This window comes from Trachinotus anak, unplaced genomic scaffold (assembly GCF_046630095.1).
Source record: "Trachinotus anak isolate AG129_WGS33_773 ecotype Australia unplaced genomic scaffold, CSIRO_AGI_Tana_v1 ptg000008l, whole genome shotgun sequence".
NCBI classification, from domain to species: Eukaryota; Metazoa; Chordata; class Actinopteri; order Carangiformes; family Carangidae; genus Trachinotus; species Trachinotus anak.
The window spans coordinates 16,281,488-16,302,783 of record NW_027273859.1 but is presented as its reverse complement, the minus strand read 5'-3'; the positions used below and the strand labels follow the sequence as shown (position 1 = coordinate 16,302,783).

At 41.5% G+C, this 21,296-nt stretch overlaps 2 protein-coding genes across 3 annotated transcripts in view; both read right to left on the bottom strand.

Moving 5' to 3' along the window:
• unc5ca (unc-5 netrin receptor Ca) overlaps nt 1-12,166 on the bottom strand; it is a 178,561-nt gene extending 166,395 nt beyond the window's left edge. The window contains exon 1 of one of the 2 annotated variants that reach the window (XM_071483090.1): nt 11,441-12,166. In XM_071483090.1, coding sequence (XP_071339191.1) covers nt 11,441-11,558 — 118 coding nt within the window. In that variant the 5' untranslated portion in view covers nt 11,559-12,166. The remainder of the gene's footprint in view (nt 1-11,440) is intronic. The other variant, XM_071483089.1, reaches the window with a different exon arrangement.
• Nucleotides 12,167-17,605: 5,439 nt separating this feature from the next.
• Nucleotides 17,606-21,296, bottom strand: part of LOC139624185 (uncharacterized) — a 173,906-nt gene continuing 170,215 nt past the window's right edge. Inside the window, exon 5 of the mRNA XM_071483088.1 lies at nt 17,606-19,289. Coding sequence (XP_071339189.1) covers nt 19,254-19,289 — 36 coding nt within the window. The 3' untranslated portion in view covers nt 17,606-19,253. The remainder of the gene's footprint in view (nt 19,290-21,296) is intronic.

The following is a 21,296-nucleotide window of genomic DNA, read 5'->3' as shown; positions in this document are numbered from 1 at the left end:
GGGGCATGAAAAAGTTTTTTTTTTAATAAAATCAACACAGCAATAAAATTAAGTCAATTTGATTTTTATGTAAAACCTGCTTAATACTTCATTTCAGTTTAATCATCTGCATCATCTGCACAGTCATTGTTTATTCATTTCTGAAGATGTAGACGTTAGTTTAACAGTTGATCGAAAGAGATGAATGATGTTGTAACCAAACCAAAATAAAATAAAATGCATTCATTCGAGCTAAATGATGCTGGGAAAACACCAATATACCCACAATACCCTGATTAAAAGCAGCGCTGCTCCAATAAAAGTGTCCCACACTATGGACTAAGTTGTTTACAACATCAAAGTAGCAGTGTAAATCCTTGGGAATAGACTGACTAAGACCAGGACATGGTTCCAGTTGTTGCATTTTTTTATTCCAGCCTTTCCCTGTGTTCCTCTCTAAAGAGTGAGGAATTCTAAACATACAAATATCTTTTGAAAGAGAGAATTGTGTTTCTTACATAACTGGGGTCCAATTGAGCTCTTCCTTCGTCTCATGAACTTTTTTCAGGCTGTAACTTCTCTCAGATGAAGCATGTGCGTGTGTCTGTGGCTTCCACGTAAAGTTACATCTCGATTTCGTCAGCTGTCAGATCACAGCAGGGAGCCTCAATCTCCTCATCCTCCAAAAACACAGATAATGATGCGATACCTCGACATTTCATGAACAATGTGTCAGGCCTAGTGCATATTTGATTTAAACAAGAGCTGATCATGTGCAAGTGCGTGTAATGACAAAGGAAAAGTTTGGAGTGGAGGAGTTTAAATCCCTGACTGAATCAATGAGACATTAAATGAGCTTTAAATGCTGGGTTTAATTTGATGGCTTTGCAATGGAGTGTTTAGTTTAGTTTAAATACAGTCAAAAGGAAAATAATTAAATATTAGACTATTAGTCTTTAATTTTCCTCTCATACCTGATGATTTTTTCAAGAGAATAAATGACAGCATACATTATTTTACATTATATCACAGGAACCTTTGAGCAGAAATGGTAACCAAAACATTTGCTGAAAAGTGGCACCTCATAGTAAAAGCACTGTATTGATTCCATCTGACCTCCTGCAAGAAAGAGCTACAATTAACTTCATTTTAGGCGGACAAGCAACAAGCAGTGAAATTCAAGAGTACTACTGTACCTGCCTTGACCTCAAGCCTCGCAGAAATCCTTGGGGATGGAAACACAAAATACCACAAGCAGGCAGAGTAAGAAAGAGAGAGAGAGTGATTTTTAGGGTCAATCGCTTTTTTTTTTAAAATAAACGTCAATAAATGTTGTAAGACAATACAGCCCAGAGAGCCAGAGGGCTCAAAGGAGCACAGTTAACAAGTAACACACACACATGCACGCGCACGCACATGCACGCACATACACACACACACACACACACGCACACACACAAACAAACAGTCTGTGTGGGAGGGAATCAATGAAAACAAAGCATGGTTGAAACATGCTATAAACAACAGCACAACACAAGTCAGTGGGTCTGTACTTTTATAGCTGCACTGCTGAGTCACAGTGTTGAGCGCCCATAGTAAAAACTGACTTTCACTCTGAGGCTGGTGAGACACTGTAGGAGAGAAGATCTTAAATCTTTCAATCATTCAAAACAACTTTAAAGCTTTCATCCGTTGACCTCATCATCACCCCATTTAATTTAAGCCTCTTTGGAAACCGTCTTTCCCAAAAAGTAGAATCTGATCATCTCCACCAGCACCTGACTCATTGCCTATTAAAGCTGGACCTCTGGACCTTTTTAAGTCACTGAATAAAGGCTTTTAAAGCTTTAACCATATAACCATATGAGAAATTGCCATAATGAAAATTGAAATATACATTTGAATATTGATTTCATTTTAATCTGACCATTTGATACAAAATAAAAATGAATAAATATGAATTATGTAATTTATCACTTGCCACTGAATAATGCATTTGTTTTATATATTTCATGTCTACATTAATTATGCCTAGCCAGATGGTCAGCTTTTATGTAGTCTAAAAAAAATCTGTTGCGCACAAGAAGTGGGATTGTTCTTCGAAAAGTGTAGTGTCCAAAGTTTGTTTACATTTCCCTTCCGACCCGTCATGTTTTTATTCATATTGCACCTTTCTCATTTTACTCAATATTAAATGATTTCCCTATAGGTAAACCTGCATAACAAGCTCTGCACACCAAACAAAGACACAGACATTTAAAAAAAAAAAATGCAATAAAACACAAGGTATGAAACGCAAACCATCATAATGTAGAAATATAGCCTGCGGGAAAACAATGCCCAATCTGTTCTGTGCAGTCTGACAAGGAAACAAGTGATGAATAAATTCACTTTACTTTTTAACAGTGAAACTTTTGGACACAAAGGCAACAACACTCACAGACAACGAGCTCATTCATTTTACAGCAGGCAAAAAAGTCCTGATAACTTTGACTCTGTGCAGCATTGACCAAACTTTCTTCACAGGCTAGTAAACAAGCTAATTTTTCAATGGGTTTTCATATCAAACCAACTGACTCTGCCTTTAGTTTAGAAGTGGCTCTACTCTAAACCCAGACATTACACTGTTAACAGTCAGGTTTAGCACGTAACCTCAGGCAGTGTAACAGGCAGCTATAGGTTGTCCTTCTGTATAAGAATATACAAAAGGACGGAGCTTCTGTACATCTTTCTCAACCACAGACAAACACACAATGAGTAGCAGAGATCAGTGTTACATACCAGCAGATCACCACACAGCTACTGTATCACCCTGTATTTCTCTCTTTTCTCTTTCTTTGATGCTTGATTAAAAAAAAAAAACAACTCAGTTTGGTCCTTGTCAAAAACTCTGGTCTGATTTTCACAGCACTGACATTTTTCTTTTATCATTATCGTCTGAGAAACAGCCACTTACACTCTGCTCTCCTGGAAACAATCAGCTAATTTAGGAGAAGTGAGTATGGACCTCATTCCTGACCTCTAGAGGCTAAATTGAAAAAACTTAACCCTGACCAGAACTTTCAACAAAACCCTAAAACTGGCCGGTTTTAAAGTGAGGATGATGCACACACCATAGCCCCTGCGTGACTGTTAATTCAAGTGGGGTGAAATTATTCAGTCATCCCTTTTTCACGGTTTTGTTCATCAAATCTCTTCCCTCTCTCTGAGAACTGTGATTAATTACTCACCCTGCAGTCTTTCCCTATCTCGCTCCTGTGCTTGATGTCCCTATATCTCTCTCCCTCCCACCCGTTCAGCATTGCTCGGCCTGGCTTCTCTGATTCCCTGTGTCTTTCACCTCTATATGATCACTTCTTTTCCTGGTGAACAAAAGATTTCAGGAAGCAAGATTTTTACAGCAGAGAGTCATTATTCTCGCTCCGTTCTCTCCTCTCTCCACCTACATTACCTTCCTACTACCTGTTCTCCTCTGGGGGAGAAAAAAAAAATGCTGTGTGCATGGATAATTCTGGAAAATAGCAACGTGATATTTCATCCCCACGCACACACATACACACGCACACACACAATGGACTCACAGAACATGCCTTCTCAGCAAAGTACTGCCCATATTCATTAGCCACTTAGAATGCTGTGTTCAAATGAATCAAAGCAAACTGCTTACACGTAATCTTGTCACCCTCAGAGTAAAATATATAGGGTTCCTTATTAGCTGGTGCGAAGCCAAAATAAGTGAATGAACTTGTTGTACCATATGTATTGTATTGTACAGTGTGTTCATGTGTGTGTGTGTCTTTGTACGGACCAAACACAATGAAGTAACTGAATGGGAAAGGGTTTCTGTCATTTTTGTGCATTCTTGTCTGCCTGTGTGTGTGTGTGTGTTTGTGTGTGTGTGTGTGTGTGTGTGTGTGTGTGTGTGTGTGTGTGTGTGTGTGTGTGTCTTATGCCCTTGTTTTTCCTAAGCCTACACAGGGTACAGTACAGTAAATTACATCATGTCTACAGCAGGAGAACAGGCAACCAAAAACCTTTTTACAACACATGCTAAATCCCCTTTTTCACGGCATCCTACAGAATTACAATGTACTCTTTCAAAACAGGCAGAACTCTTGCGTGTTTGTGTGTGTGTGTGTGTGTGTGTGTGTGCATGCGGGCACATGTGCAAATTGTAGACGTAAGCCTGGGAGGTAAAAAGTTACAGTGGCGATTATAGTAATTATGGTTTCAGGTTTTTGCATATTCCTTCAGATGGACCACTAGATTACCAGACAGTTTGGCACAGAGAGGGAGAGAGTGGGGAAAAGAAAAGAGTTACTGTTGGGGTGGGTGGGGGAGGGAGGGGTTGGATTGAGGGAGCAAGGAAGAGTGAAAGAGAGAGGAAAACTGGCAGAAAGGGGGGGTTGTGAAAAGGAGAGCGAGAGAGAACAGAAAGAGAGTTACAAAGGAAGAGAGAATGTAGAGGAGAAAGATACGAAGAGGAGAAAGACTAATCCTTTCTGCGGCTTCCCAGTGCCGCTGAGCCCACTTGCTCGTGCCCTCCTCCTCCTCCTCCTCCTCCTCCTCCTCAATCCTCTCCACACTAGGAGTTGTATGGCCTTTTACACTGCGGCTTTGTTTCCTATCAAAAAGGACCATGAATGTCAAGTTCTCCAAAAAGAAGAAAAAAAAAACCACCTTCTCCTTTCTTCTTCTTCTTTTCTGCTACTTCACCTTCTCAGTTTCTCTATGTTTCTGTTCCTAACTCTGTCCTCCTCTGTTTTTCCTCCTTTTTCTCCTTCTCTCTCACTCTCTCAATACAGGACAATGCACGTAACAAGCTTTGCATGGAAACAAAAAAGGACCCGGGTCCCAGCCTCGTGGACCCCCTGTAGCGGCACGTCGTCTTTTCTCAACAGCAGCTTAATTACATATTCATGGTGACACAAATAAGACTCACTTGCTCCAACACACAAACACGCCACTCAGCCAAAACACCCAGCACCCATCTGCTGGTCGTGTGTCTGCCCTCAAGGAATTGTTCTTTCAAACCCAAGCACACGTAGCAATGTGTTGTTGTTGTGTGTCCTTGCATTCGTGTGTGTTTAAGGAGTGACACCTGTGCAATGCCACGGCTCATAAGGTTTAGCACTACAGAAGTCTGAGATAATACTGTAAAAACTATACATACATCCTCAAATCTGCAACCTGCCTTTAATATCAGTGCCATGAGCAAAAAATCTGGAGATGCAGCAGATTGGTGCTTTGGCATGAATCCAAACAGAGTGTCAGAGACAGACACGGGAAGGGACAGGGGATTAGGCTGAAGAAGCAGAAGTCTTCGCACACAGAGGGAAAAAAAGTGTGACCGGTAATCGCTTGTCTCCAATAGGCGCAGTGTGCTGCTTGTTGTTTTTGAAGCAAATAAACCAGCCCCAGCTATTTACTGGGGGTTTTTACGGTATCAAATAAAAAGAATATATAGACCATGAAAATCCTAAGCTGCCGGCTGTGGATAGAGGCAAGGCCTTAAAACAAAGAGATCCAGGGTGAGATTTCAATGGAGAGCAGCTGGCGTGGTGTGGAGCTCCATTTCTCTACCTGTCTCTTTCCTTCTTTGCTTCCCTTTTAGTCCCATCTCTCTGTATTGGACCCATACATGTGTGTGTGTGTGTGTGTAGGTAAACTCTCTCCGTCCCTCTGGCTGACTGATGAGTTTCCGTGACCACACACACACAAACACACACACGCACACACAAAATGTCCTGCTGCTCGTGGGCTGCGTTCAGAGGCACAACAATATGTCCACTGTTTGGGCCACACTCTAATTAAACAGTGTAAATCTAACTAGAGAAAGAGACAGAGTGGTGAGAGACAGCAGCAGAGGAAGAGAATAATAGAAGAGAGCTAAAAGTGAGAGAGACCAACAGAATGTCGGCGGTAGCAGATGGGAAAGAGGGAAGGACGAAAACAGGACAGAGAAAATGAGAGATAGAGTCAGAGAGAGGAATGGGAACACATGACAGCAGAGAGGGATTGCGACGATGGACAACAGAACCAAAATCTGTGGCCTGGCACTTGGTGGCTGTGGTCACCGAGTCCAACTGTTTATTATGGGAATCAAAGATGCCCAGTTTCTCCTTGCACTTTACTGCAAAAAATGACAAGGGGATTTATCATAGCTGTAGCTTTAACAACTAGCACAACTTCTGTAAACTGTAGCAGCATATGCAAATAAGAACTTTTAGTTTTTCTGATTTAAGAAAAATATTTACTAAAAATGATTTACTGTAATATTCTATAGTGTTTCTAGATCTGTTTTACTCTACAGTACAACACAATAATCGCACAAGATAGTGAAGCAAATGTGCATCTGAATCTGTGATAAAAACACTAAAATAGGTTTATCATTTTTTGCAGTGCAGGACTGCATGGGACCACTGGGAACCATATAGTAGGCCATTGATTGGGAACAAACGGCTTTCTCTCAGAACATCCACCCCACACACACACACACACAGACGCGCACACACAACTAACTAAAACAAAAAGCCTGGAAATGGGAGCCCCAAATGAGGCCTTAGGTTTCGCAGGCCATGAAAAATTCATAATTCCAGATCTTTACATGAAACTCTAGAAGGAATTAGACCTAACAGCAGGAGACGCTGGGAATCCGTTTCAGAACATTTAGCTCCTTCTTTCTCTTTTTCCCCCTTTTTTCTCCAGCTCAGCCTGTCTCTCTAGTAAACATGCACGCTCACAGCCACGAACGCACACCCAAACAGGCATAGTCGGACGCACACAAACACACACTCACACACAAGGACGCATTCTTATGTTTCATCCTGGGTTTTCCCCTGCGGAGAGTGAGAGATACTAAATGGTGCAAGTGGTGTGACGCAGTTTGTCGACACAGTACTTTTTCAAAAAGCAGATTTCATCTCTGCTCTCCTCAAAGAAAAACATGCCTGCAAAGTTCTCTGCCGCTACACAAACAGCCCATGTTCAGGCCCCTTGACTCTTACAATAAGCACAGCTGTAATTACTATGTGTTGCAATACACCATACATAAAATGCACAGAACTGTAGGTGGACAGTCAAGGTCGAGCATTTTCACAGCCCAAAATTTAATCTATTGAGTGAACAGATGAACCTGCAAGGCCGAAGGGAAGGAGAAAGAAAAGTCGTTAACAACCATTCAGCAGCGAACATAGTACACACACTGGACCGATAGAGATAAAAACGATAGAAAAATGTGTGGGGGGGGGGGACGTCTCATCACTGGTCACACTTCAAGTAAGAGTCTATGAAATGTATGGATGAGTAAGCAAGAACAAAAAAGAAGAAAAAAAAAGAAGGCAGAGAGGGCAAGGGGGATCTGCCATCACTATGCTGCCGCTAGCAGCAGGAGGGTCCTCTACACAAAACAACCCCAGACACATTCAAAGACTTCCTTTCACACACCCCCCTGAACGCCTGTCCAAGCACACACACACACACACACACGCACATTAGTACACTCACATACACACAGGCAGAGAATGCAGACAGAATGCAGCATTGTTTGACCATAGAAATATCTTGCTGTGTGTGTGTGTGTGTGTGTGTGTGTGTGTGTGTGTGTGTGTGTGTGGCAGTCAGTCAGCTTGTCAAGTCCTAGTGGAGTGATCAAAGCTGGTACAAACCACCCAGAGAGATCTCTCCCTTCCTCATCCATTCATCCGTTCGCTCTCTCTCTCTCTGATGCAGAAACAGCATCAAATTTACCACATAAAACTTGCTCAGCCTATCAGATTGTGCTGGCTGGAGTGGCACAGCCAATCAAGTTGGCCTATTTAGTTTGCAATAATTCCCAGCTGTCCCCATACAAGCACTGAACCCTGGATGGCTGCAGTGCACCATGGGACAGGATCAGAGCATAATGGGAGGCAGCATGGGAGCACTGGCAATATCATAATGCCAAGTGTGCACACACAACACACACACACGCAATAAAACACCATGTGAGCTCTGCTGGAACACTGTAATAATGCCAAGTTCACAAACATGTACAAAATCACACCATCACCCACATATAGACGTACTCTCTCTCACACACACACACACACACACACACCCTCTACAGGAGTTCTCTGAGAACATCCTCAAGCTGCCAAATTCATGAACACACACACATACACACACCTCACAGAAGCACTTTCAGTACATCTTTACACCTCTGCACCACCAGGTTCACAAATATACACCTACACACCAACACCTACCTGTGCAGACACACAAGCCTCAACACAAGCACATACACACCCACATATTTATTTCACACAGTCGTGTTTGAAATCAGCTGCGAAGCTCAAGATATGTATTTAAAGTTCAAACAGATCCTAGAATAGAAGTGTGTGTTAAATTTACAGAATAGTGTGCTTCAGAGCTAAAACACAACATGCCACAGAAATATGAGCGTCTGTAACCAGAGCCCAGGGCCATATACAGCAGGAACACACCAAATGTTTTACACCCTGAAGCAGCTGAATTGTAGAACCTGGCTACGGCGCAGCTTAGTCATCATTATAAACAAGGGGACTTTTCTGACTTTGTCGAGCGATCTCGACGCCCATTCATTTCAGATCAAATGTAAGGGGGCTTAGCAAATGGCTTTTTAATAGGCCCAAAGGCTTGAGGGTGGGGCTTAGTTGGAAGGCTGACACATGTATTCAAGCTGGCATGAGAGGATCTCAACTAACACTCACCCCTCATTGTATGTGCACATGTCAGTGAGAGCTCGAGTGGGTGTCTGTGTGAGAGGCTCTTCCATAGTATATCACAGTTTCTATAGCTCTGCAAAGTTAGCAGAAAGATGTCTGCATGCCCAGGTTAAATGACTAAGAGCTTTAAAAAAAAAAGTGCCAAAAAAAAAAAAAAAAAAAGAGGTTCATCATTAAATGCTCAGGAGAGACCTGGATGTAAAGTAGCTGTAAAGTAGTAACTTGGATTGAATCAGTTTTGTGTGGGATAAGTGTGGTCTACTCAAAATGGATTTAAAATAAATAAATAAATAAAAAATCTGAATATTTTCTCATCATTTTCCATTATTAGGTTTGAATCCTCAGCAGCAACTGCATCATTTCCACAAACACTATCATCCTGAACATCATTAGTCACGACCTCAAGAACAAACTTTCCAAACCCCATATTCCACAGTGGACTTAAACTGCAGGCAACAAGACGCTCAATCATGCATGAGCAGAACTAAACAGCAGAGTAATTTGGTTAAGACAAGTCTTTGTATTTCCCATTCAAATACAAACTGCACATAGAAACAAAGAGTTTGTAATGTGAAGGAAGTTCTCTGCCTGAGCGGTTTGGGAATTGAATCCAGCTCTGATGCACAGAGAGGATCTGCTATGTACACAAAGCAAACCCACTCCCCCCACAGTTAGGTCAATGTGTTTGTGTGTTTTGCCCCATTCAATAGAACAACTAATGGAGTGACTCCTCACACACAAAGAAACAACTCCGGAGACATGAGTCAAGTTGTTTGGAACAGCGAAATAACAGACACAAACATAACACTGCAGGGGGGGAGAAGAGGAGGACAGCAATATAAACCTACAAAAAAAAAAGGGGAGAGGGTGGGGGGTGAGTTTTATCTGCCAGAGAAGCATCAACTGTTTTGCTTTGCAATTATCAGATTTCTCTACCCAAGTCAAATTGAGCCTCATGTTGGTGGCAAGGTGCGATTTATCAGAGTTAGGTGAAAGCCTGCTCAAATCGTGTCCCTAAATTGCAACGTATCGATTTAACAGTAAACCAATAGAGAACCGTCATAATGAATATTGGTGGGAGTCGCTGAAACCCTGTTCCCCAAGGCAACGAGAGAAAGGTGGCAGCAGCATCATGTCCAATTACTGGCTATATTCAGCACCAAAAAAAAAAAAAAAATAAAACCCTGGGTCAGTCTGTGAAGTTGATACCAATTTACTGACTACACTCTGGGGCAGACTTGGTAAGTTACACTATGCTTTCAAGTGGAATATTAGTTGTATAACGGAGTGAATATAATAGAGGCTTAAGTAACACTGAATCCTGATAAGATATTAGACTATTACACTTAACAAGGGATGAAATCCAAAATAAGTGGCTAGAATAAGGTCGAGCTTAGGTTACTGAGACCATACAGAAAAAAAAACAAACATGTGGTGTATTAATCAGCTTGGTGAAACTACAGAAGAGTTGGCCATTAATGATTCTGGATGAACATTAACAAGGCACAAGTTCTCTCCCTGAGAAGGTCACTGAGAGTGTGAGAGGGAGAAGTATGACCGTCTTTCCCCTCAGCGTTTCAGGGGAGCAGCTTATTACGCTGTGAATCTCACAGAGCTCTTACAAAGTAAAAAATAAAACGTCTTAATGGAGGAATTTGGGCTTCATCGCGTCTGTGACCTGCGATACCCTCCACTAACACCAGCCTTTGGTGTGGCTGCGCGTCACTCTTTAGAAATATCACTTTAATATTCCTCTTGTGCTTCACTCGGGGCGTGTGGATATACCTTATCATTTTTAACGGCGAGGTATTAACTCTGCCCACTCGTCTGTCACAGGCTAATGATGATGATGGTGAGGTGATCTGCTGGCATTTTATCTCCGGGTGCAGCAGTTTGCAGCACATTTCTTCCGCGGACTCCTGCTGTTGTTGTGAGATGTGTGGAACTGCCTGTGCGCTTCTGGCGGCTCACAGCGTTGGTGACTTCTGATCAATTTCCCAATCGGGGGCAGTGACGCGTCGCCTCTATTTAGCGAAGTGCTCCGAGATCAGACATCAGTCGCCACATCGTGGGCTCCAGGTCCTTCCCTTCAGTTTGCGCCTGAGTTCCACTGCACCCTCGGTGTTGATTTTCCAGTTTGTGAAGAAAACAATCCCGACGACAAACACACTGGATTCTGATGTAGACCTGAAGTCCCCCCCCCCCACCCCCCCGTGTTGCTCGGGAGTTTTCACAGTCACATTCGTATTTATTTTGGTTCTCAAAAGCCAGCGGAGACCTCATATACTTACATATTAGTCACCCTTACTGAATTCACCGTGGGCCACTTTTCTGAAATCAGTGATTCTCTATAAAGTCGTGTGTCGCGGAGAAACGTGAGATGCGAGTTTCTGCCTCTCAGTTTGCACAGCACAGTTAGAGCAGGCACAGAAATGCGCAGACATACGTGGCTTACACCTGAAGACACTGACTGTAAACCACCGTCAGCAGCAGCTCAATTTAAATAGAAATATTGCAAGAAAAAAAAAAAAGTAGGCTGTATTTCCTCTGCAGGAGCTGCTCCTGCCCCTCCGCCTCTTACCTGACATACCGCCACTGACACAACCGCATCTCAGCGATGGAGGAGAAGCTCCGCCGCTTCCAAACAATTAAGGTGTTTTTTTTTTAAAAAAAAAAAAAAAAAAAGGTCTGCGAGAAGACGCGCTCTCCCGCCTTACCTTGGCCGACTGCTGGGTGTACGAGCACCAGGAGAAGCAGGATCCCCGGCGTGGCGCACATCCTCACCAAGCTGCGAGCCCCGCGTCCTATTCCACTTCTCTGTCCACTTTTCCCCATTACCAGCAACGCGTAAAACACATAAACACGCAAAACTCCTCGGCTCACGGTGGGGGATAAATGAGAAAACCCCCACCCCCACCCCCCTCCACCAGCACAGGATCTGCTGATTTATAAAAACGAGTCCAAAGGTATACAAGGTGTGTGTAGGCTCTAGTCCCGATGTCTTAAGTCCGTCTCAAAAGGCGCAGGTTGAGCTGCGAGAAGAGAGAGGTGGTGGAAATAACCACGGGGTCCTCTGACTCGTGTCGGCGGCACTGCTGCCTTGCCACTGAGCTCCGCTTTCCCTCTCCGTGCGCTCTCTCCTTCTCCAGTCTCTCCGTTTACGCAGAGAGAGAGAAATGCCACCGCCCTCTGGCTACCACACCAGACTCTCTCTTTCCCCCACTCTCCTTGAGTCTGCCTCCCTCTTTCCTCTCCCTTCTGTTTCGTACTTTAATAACACAAACAAACAAGAAGAAAATGAAATCTCACTCCAATATAAATATCTGCATGCATTTTAATGGCGCGTCTGAATTGGGACATTGTTTAGGGATGAAGATCCGTCTCTCTCTCCCTCTCTCGCTCCGCGTCGTTAAGGCTCAAAATAATCTCATCATACTTTTTGCTATAGACTTAAGAGAAAGGAACAGATTATTTCTACTTTGTTAGATTTTTTTTTTTTTTTTAATTTTTATCTCTAAGTGCATCTTTATGACTTGTTTGCGACTTGCACTGTATCTGCCTTGTTTTTGTATTTCTCAGATTCATTGTATCTGTCAGTTTTTTGCGCTTGTATGAGTCTGAGCGCTTGTAATTGCTGCCGGCGAGGAGCAAACCAGGGAGCCCGTTTCTCCAGCAGCTCGCCGACTGATGCCTGCCCCCTGACGGCCACGTCCGCTGAACCTGCACAGGGATGCACGGTGAAAGGTGCACTGACTCTCCTCAACGGAGCTCATCCGGTTTATTGTAGGCAAAACAGTCTTAAGTAAAACCAAAATGCTGCTTGTTTTAATAACTGCAAAGAATTATATGAACGATAAAGTCATCATTTTATAACAGTCTATTTGTCTTGGCGACTGTGTGCAGTAGCCTATCTGTAAGACCACTAGCGCAGCTATTGTATATTTACTACAGTAGCAAATATAAAAGACTGTTCACTTTACAAGATGTTTTTCACTGCCACCACAACCAAGTAATAGAGACTGCTACATCAAACTATCATGACATTTCCATCAAAATGAAAAATCATATAGTAGCAATAGCCACTTGAAATGTGGCGACCACAAGCTTGTTTTACTGGTATGATTCTACATTTATGTCAACACATTCGGGTGACAATGCATCTAAATCTTTGTTTGCACACATCATTTTTGTCAAAGTACGGATGTGATATAGGGTACTTTTTTTAACTGTCTATATATAAGCAGTGTCACCTTGAAAAGTCTGACTACTCATGAAAAAGATTACCATTTAACTTGACTGATGAGTAAAGTCAAAACAAGCTCAATTCGTATTTGTTTGTGTGTTTGCGGCACACAAATACACACACTCCTCCAGCTAACATAACTCTCAACGGTGTTGCTGCACAGTCATTTGAGCAGCACAGCCTGGATCATGCATTGTAAATGGCAATAGTAAAATATGTGCTTGGTGCCATTTGTCACCACTGCAGCCCCACAGCTCAGTGACTACCACTGGAAGTAGCTGCTACCCACAGGGACCTGTAAAAGCCTTTTTATTCTGCCACTTTATTGGGAATGGGAAAGCAATAAGTAACACAAGAAACATATGGCACACTTGGATATGGATCAGCACTTACACGAGCAACAGTCAACTGCAATGGGATTTTCACATTTTCTTGTGGTACAACATATATACTATGCACTGCCAATGACTGCCAATGTGATATTTAAGCTGTTGTCTATGTTGCATTGATCTTTAGGCAAATTATTTTAAAAATGATTTAAGGTAGAAATGAATTCACTGCTAAAGGCCCCTAACTCAATTCAAAGCAAATGTATAAAACCTCAATGCATCTAGTAACAAGTGCCTTCTCTTCATGAAGAGTTTTCATTTTTATCTCTTTCAAGATCTCTATGAAAACTGTTGACTGTGCATGCAAAGGATTACGCAGAGAAAAAGCATATCTCAACAACTACTGACAGACTGAAATTTTGTACAGACATTCATGATCCCCAGAGGATGAACCCTACCAACTCTGATGATCCCTTAACTTTTCACAAGTTTTTTGGTACCAATTTTCAAATGTTAGCATGCTAACAAGCTAAAGTAAGTGGTGAGAAATTGAGGTTTTAGCTCAAACACCACTGGGCCTACGTACAACTTTACAGAGATGCTAGCATGGCTGCTTTTTGCTTCAGAGTGGATAAGCAGAAGTAGCCTACACATATTGTACATTGGATAGTGTCTAATGGATATCTTACACCCTCTTGCTCAGTTTAAATGTGAGTTTAATGGGTTTTTAACAGGCTTTAAGGGCCAACTGTTCACTCTTGATACAACCTCATATTCTTGGACAAGCCACTATAGCAGTTATTTTAAATGCTGAATGTGAACCTGGTAACTCTTCCTCACTTTTCACAGTTTGGACCGTTATTTCCACTACTGTGAATGGGAGATGCACATACTGAATAACTCTTCCACTTAAGCTGAAAGAATAAAGATTGTGGTGTGCTACCCTGTCTGCCCCAGAGCCCACAAGATCTACTTTTAACTGAGCTCCCAGAGGACTTTGTCACACTGTCTCCATCTTCCCTTTTCTTTGAATGTGAGGATCATCAAAGACAATCCAGCATCACTTTATTCATGTTTATCATCATTACAGAGATAGATATACAGTATGAAGAAAGTTGAACATATTTTCCCATCGGTTGCCTCTGCCTGTAATCCATAGCATCAAAGACAGAGCAATAATGAGAGGGGGATACAGAAGACAGCGTAGAGGAAGATATTACAGGATAATGCAGAGCAGAAGGTAAAAGAAGGTACGTCATTATATGCAGCCCTAATGTGGTGAAAAGAGATTCTTATTCTGTTTTTATATCAATAGTCTACACTTTTCAGTGTGTTCCATTAATGTCAGCATCCAATCTAATTACTAATGCCATACAGTTATTTTAAGTATAGACACAGTTGTAACAGTAATGGTTTTAAAAAGAAATAGTGCCATATTTTACACACTGTACTTAATCACTTTCTTTCTGAGAGTTATATGAGCAGTTCAATACCACACTCACGTCTGGCTGGGTGCAGTGATTCCCTGGAGTCACTTGTTGTCACTGTGAGGTTGCCAGGCAACCAGTGGAGACTTCAGGACAATCCCTGTAAAAATCATAACTTGTGTTTTTGTGTCTTGTGTTTTTGTGCGGATTATACAAATCAGGCATAACAAACAAGATATTAATTTGTAAACTTTAGAGGCTATAAGTCTTTAAGCTAAGATAAGTTAGTTTAGGCTTAAGGTTAATCTTCTTCATTTTTCATCTAACTCTAACAAAGTGAAAAACTATATTTCCCAAAATGTCAAAATTCCTTTAAATGTTCAGATGTGCAGTGTATTGATTCAAGTACATATTTGCTTCAAAATGACTCTTAAAACATCCATTAGATGGTAAGGTCATGGCCACGGTACTGCTTAAAGTCAGTATCAGAAGCCCTCTCACCTCTCACTTTTCTGTCATCGTAACAGGGGTGGGGCTGTTTTCTCTTTTCTATTATATTTTCATTCTTCACACAATTCCTACTGTCACTTTTCTCATGTATAACTTCAAAGAAATACTGCTTGAAAGTGTCCGCTGTTATCCCAAACACTTTTGCCTTCAGTTGGGTTACATAACATGTTGTCAAAGGCAACACCAAGCATAGCCACCACTATACTGCAGAGAGGAAAATCGCTAACCGTTTTGTTGGCAAGCACTGTACAGCTAAAGGATCCATATGCATATCCCTGCTGGATAAGAGTATCTGTCTGGCACCTTCGGTCCTCACATAACACAAATATTGGAAGCAGGGGAAACAGCTGCAGTTTCAGGAGAAGTTGACCCATGCATTTGATTTCCTGACCAGCAATGGCTAGACCACAGAAGGGGGGACAGCTCATTTGATTTTATCTTTAAAAAATTTCCAACGCTCTGCTAGTAGCTCAGCAGCCTGCAACTGGCATGGTCTTTATTGAATGTTTCAGTGTGAGTGATAACATTGGCTGTTAACCTTCATCATTCAACCAGTCCAGTTTTGCTTGGGTGGAGCATGGTCGTCTTCTGTCATAAGAGCAACAGAACGTTAGCTACAGGCTTGCTAGCAAAAAGCTAAAAACACCATCACTAGTCTTTTTGGCTTCTAAATGCAATTAAGTCCTGTATCACACTGTCAATCTATTTTGTTGGTGGTTGTTACTGTGGTTACGCTAATTATTGAAACCTCTTCCGTATATCCAGAAAAACAAACCAGAAGTCACAGTTTCACATGTGCAGGAGAGGGAGGCTGGTGTTCTTGTGAGAATCCTTCAGCAAAATAGGAGCCACTCACTTTCTGTCTTCCAGCTCACTAATTGAAGATATTGAAAGAGACACTCAGTTCCTTGGAAAGTTACACTCGCAACAAGCTCACATTATCAGGCTCACTTCTCTTGGCATTGGTCTTTTGTCACTCTTCTGTTCTTGTATCTTGCTACCTGTGTAGGTATAACTAACATGCCATCATGTGTGCCTTCGCCTGTGCTATCTCTATTGCATGTTACAACAGAGAGCAGGCCCCACAGGGGTGACTAGGTTTAATCTTTTTAAGCAGTTACATAATGGCCCCCAGTTCATGTTTTAATCAGCGAATAGATGGCTGTGCCCAGGGACGAATAATCACATCTATAACTTTCTAATCTAATATCCAGCTACATTCAAGTGGATTAGAGAGGAGCGGCAAGGGAGGAAGGAGGGGCACAGGTGGTACACCTAGATGTGAGTGTTTGTAGGAGGATTTATTCGTGTGTTATTTTGAGATCGAGAAAATGAGAGTTAGAGATCATGTGCTTCCGTTCTGAGTTTGCACGTGTGTGTGCAGCACATTCATGTGTGTGTATCAGCTAACCGTCTTTTGCAAGACACACTGTCCACAGTATCAATCCTTTCAGATCACTTTTGATTTTAGTCGTTTGGCAGGTTGTTTGGTGATGAGTACTGACAATCTCATTCCCTAGATGGCTCTGTGTGACCTGCGCTGTGTGCTGCACACTGGGTGCAACATCACCGTGGGAACAAAAGTGAATCAAGAAATTTATCCAGACAGACAGATGGACAGATAGACAGACAGACAGACAAGGAGAGAATGTATCATCAAATTGAATTGTTTCCATGAACACACACACACACACACACACACACACACACACACACAAGCACTGACTGACATCGTAGGATTTAGCAGGAAAAACAAACTGCAGTCTCTACAATAAATTAAATTGAAAATCCCAGTCAGCATGTGACCTCATAGGCAGTAAAGACTGTATTATACATTGATCTTAAAAATTATGTTGTTTGTAGTTTTATTTGTTTACATAACTACAATCTGTGTGATGGTCTAAAGATACAAACATTACAGAACAAAGCATGAAGAAAATCAATGCAATGTTCATTTCTTGATTAGAAGTTGGACTCTTAATCTTCGTCATGCTGCGACATAGCTCAATGCATCTTATTTCTTTAGTGATAATTCAACATGAAAGCCAATAAAACTCCACCAGCTCAACAACAGCAGGGGGTCAGGTAAAACCACTTCAATATATAATATATGCAGTATTTTGAATATAAAATAAGTGGAATATTGTAATGGAAAACGGTTTTACAAACATTGCAAAAGAAAAAAAAAAATAAATTAAGGAAGCAAGGACACAGAGACAGAACTAACTACTAGCTAACAGCACGAGGAACAAAGTGAACAAGTTGACATGTACAGCAGTGATTGAAAAAGACAGGCACTTGCAGGCAAACAACAAAGCCGGCCTTATGACAGGAATCTAACTCTTGTTAGTCAAGAGCGTCAGTTCAGTGATGTTGGAATGTAGACTGAACACATCAAGTGACTCTCTGTTAAAATGCTAAGTATCTTTATTTTACTGCTCAAAGCCTACGTGGCATTCTTTGAATAGATACTTGTATCTGTGAGTTCCCTCATCTGATGTCTACATGTCAATAAAGATGCCCCAGCAGGAACTCAGATGGGTAAAAATGGTTTAAATACAGCTGCTCATTTGAAGGTACGCCCTGGAGTTTTGGGCCACTACCATTGCACATGTATGCAATCATGTGGTGAAGGCAACATGCATTCCTGGTTTCACAGTAATCAGCTCACTGACGCTTGTTGGCATTAATGTGCAAAGAAACACAGTAATGCACCATTAAAGACTAGGAAAACTGGAAACTAGCAAACATGGATGGAAAAATGGGGAGAAGCAGGCAAACATCATGGTTGCTAATTAACAACTTTTATTTTTTAATTAACAAAAGGGCAAAGCAATAGCAACCTTTCATTGACAGCTCAGTTGGGAGAGGAAGCAAACATGGACAGGGACAAGACCGCAACAGATTTCTTGTGTGGACAATCTGCCAGCTACTACACCAGAAGTTCTCCACCACAGTTTGGGTCCAAGAGTGTGTTGTTAAATATGTGCCTCTGCCCGAAAATACTGTGTGCAGGCTACACTTCATCAGAGAGTCTGATGTGGAATACACCATCTCTAATCGTGGTGACTGGCAATTTACAATGTCTGCCATCTTCCAGGGAATCTTGAAGTTTAGTCAAATCACCAGCGCTCCACCTAAAATTGATCCAGGAGCACGCTACCGTCACAAACCATCTACATCACTATCTGAATTTAAGGGGTCCACAGTAGTCACAAGGACAATGGAGAGGCAAGTTTTTTTCTTTGCGAACCTCTGTGTGGATAATTGATAAGTGAAACTTAAAGAAGCTATCCTGTTCAGTGTACCCGGTTTCTTGATAGCACTGGAGACAGGGCTAAATGTATAAAAGCATGACCATGATTTTAATAATTCACTTATTAATAGCCAGATTAGTCACTGAGAGACTCACAAGAGAAGTGGTGCAGAAAGCAACAATTTCCCAGCAGGTCTGCAGCTAGAAGCTGGCATGTCTGTGAAACTGCTGCCCTCATCTCATGCCTGTTGCCGCACATGCTGAACAGAAGGTTGGTCATGTTGAAAGCTATTATTTACAGACTGCTTTTTCTCATCATCAATACAAGTTCCAAAATCCTGTGAAAAAAAACTAAACAAAACACGGTTTTCTGTTTGAAAAATAATTTTCCAGGACAGCTCGAGCACATTTAGGGATTTAGAGTCCTATTCGCCAGGGGACCAAATTCAGAGGAGGGGACACAGGAGGATACAGGGCATCCCACAGAGAAACTGAAGTAGGAAGGGCCTACATGGGTTTTATTTTAACATTTCCTTGACTAGTAACATCATCAAGTGAATCCTGTTAATTTTTGTTCCTCTGACCAAAAGTATTAATTTAAATCCAAAAAAGAATTCTCATAAGCAGGCACTGCTGAGTCATGGCCAAGCAACATTCTCTGTTATATCACAGACATTTGACAGATCCAGCTCTGTCATGCGAGAGGAGGCTGGACGCCTACCATCTGCCTCAACTGCCGATCAGAATATGCCACCCTGTCATAGGTCAGTGGGTGGTCCCAATCTCTTTGCCGTTTTCACACTGTGAAGAAAGTTATTATTGAATCAGTGAGTTAGACACATTAAATTAAGTGGCTGAAATAAAACATTTTTTTATGATGCGCTGATATGGTAATGATATTAAAAAAAACATGTGAGTTTATCAAACCAGTATTTCTGCAAATGTTATTTGTTGTTATCTAAAATGTTCTATTTTCCAAAGAGCTGATTTCTATTTGGTTTCTTTGTGTGTTTTAATCTGTCCACAAACGTTTGTTTTGCTTCATGACACATGTGGTAGCCGCTTGCATCTAAATATATTGTTTTCAGCCTCGCAGCATTTTGTGTTGTAACTTCAGCTTTTCACATTACTTCTTTGATTTAAGGTAAATTTATGGTAAATGATACACATAGTAAATGACTTTTTAGCAATACAGCTGACTTTACTGTATGTACTGAACATTTCTGCATGCTGCTCCACAGTGGTTGCATGTCTTGTAAATCTATGTCCTCTTTGTTTCCACTTAGTGACTTGTGTACACAAATTAAGTGATCTGAGGGTACATCAGATAAATTCAAGGCAACAAATTATTAAAACCACTGTGTCTAAATCAGGCGCGGCACAGTGGTGCAGTGGTTAGCACTGTCACTTCACAGCAAGAAGGTTCTGGGATCAAACCCTGGGCCTGGGGGGGGCCTTTCTGTGTGGAATTTGCATGTTCTCCCAGTGTCTGCGTGGGTTCCCTCCATGTACTCCAGCTTCCTCCCACAGTCCAAAGAGGTTAATTGACTCTAAATTGCCCGTTGGTGTGTGAGCCCTGTGACAGACTGGTGGTGTACTATGCCCAATGTCCCCGCAACCTGGTTCAGATGAGTGGTACAGAAAATGGATGGATGTGTCTAAATCAACACAAGATTACAGGATGACCAAGTGTGACTAAGATGCAGTTGTGAGGAAATAAAAATACTCAGCATAAGTAATTCCTACTTGAGTAACTGCTAAACACAATTGATCTTAGCCTGTTTGGAAGGGGTTGACATATTCTCACTCTTACATGTAATAGGACAAAAGCATGGTTTCTGATCATGTTTAAACAAGTTGTTCAGGGAGACAAAATGGCATTTTGGGAGAAATGTCATACTATCACTTTTCTCCTGCAAAATTTCCCCAGAGAAATGCTCTTGTACCTTTACAAATGACACTTCAATTTATGTGTGTGTGCATGCACATGTGTGTCCAACTAAAACTTTCAGAAAACTGATTCCTATCTTGCTGCTTGTTGCTAATACACAGTAGATATTAAACAGTCTTAAAGTGACATGAACGTCTTACCACATTAACTTTCAAAAATTTGTTAATTGTAGGATTTCAAGTAAATACAATAAACCACTGGAGCCCTGACAGATGCAGATGTGCACTGTGAGCCAGAAACAGACAACACTTAATTCCCTTTCTCTTTCTAGGTGTTAATGTCCTGGCAATCAGCCCAAGTGCTTTTTGATTAGCTCATTATTAATTCATGCACACCTCCAGAACCTCAAATCACACTTAATTACAACTGTGATTCCTGCAGTGACCAATATTGATGTAATAAAAATAATTAGGAGTATGCTACTGCAGCATCCTCTTTCTGACTGCAAGGGACAGAGAGTAAATTATGTGTTTAGAATATAAATGAAAAAAGCAAACTGAACTGATGATAAGAGGCAAGATCAAGAGAGAAAGGGAGAGAAAGAGTGAGAGAGGATATTTGCACAAATGTGTAAAAATGCTTTTTCCATCCATGTGTGAGGAGAATATTTTAATAGAGATTAGTCTAAATGAAGAACGCCAGATGATGTTCCTTGATGATCGATTGAGAACACACTTGAGAACACTCTCCACAAAACACATTACAACTGCTGACAGTCTGTTTGTGTTGTCTGCTTTTGGCTGAGTACTGATAAACAGCATAAGATGGTGAGGTCTTTAATGACTTAATGAGAGGTGAGATAAAGTTTAGTAAATAGTACTTACGCATGAGTTGCTATGACTCTTGCCTTCAAGAAA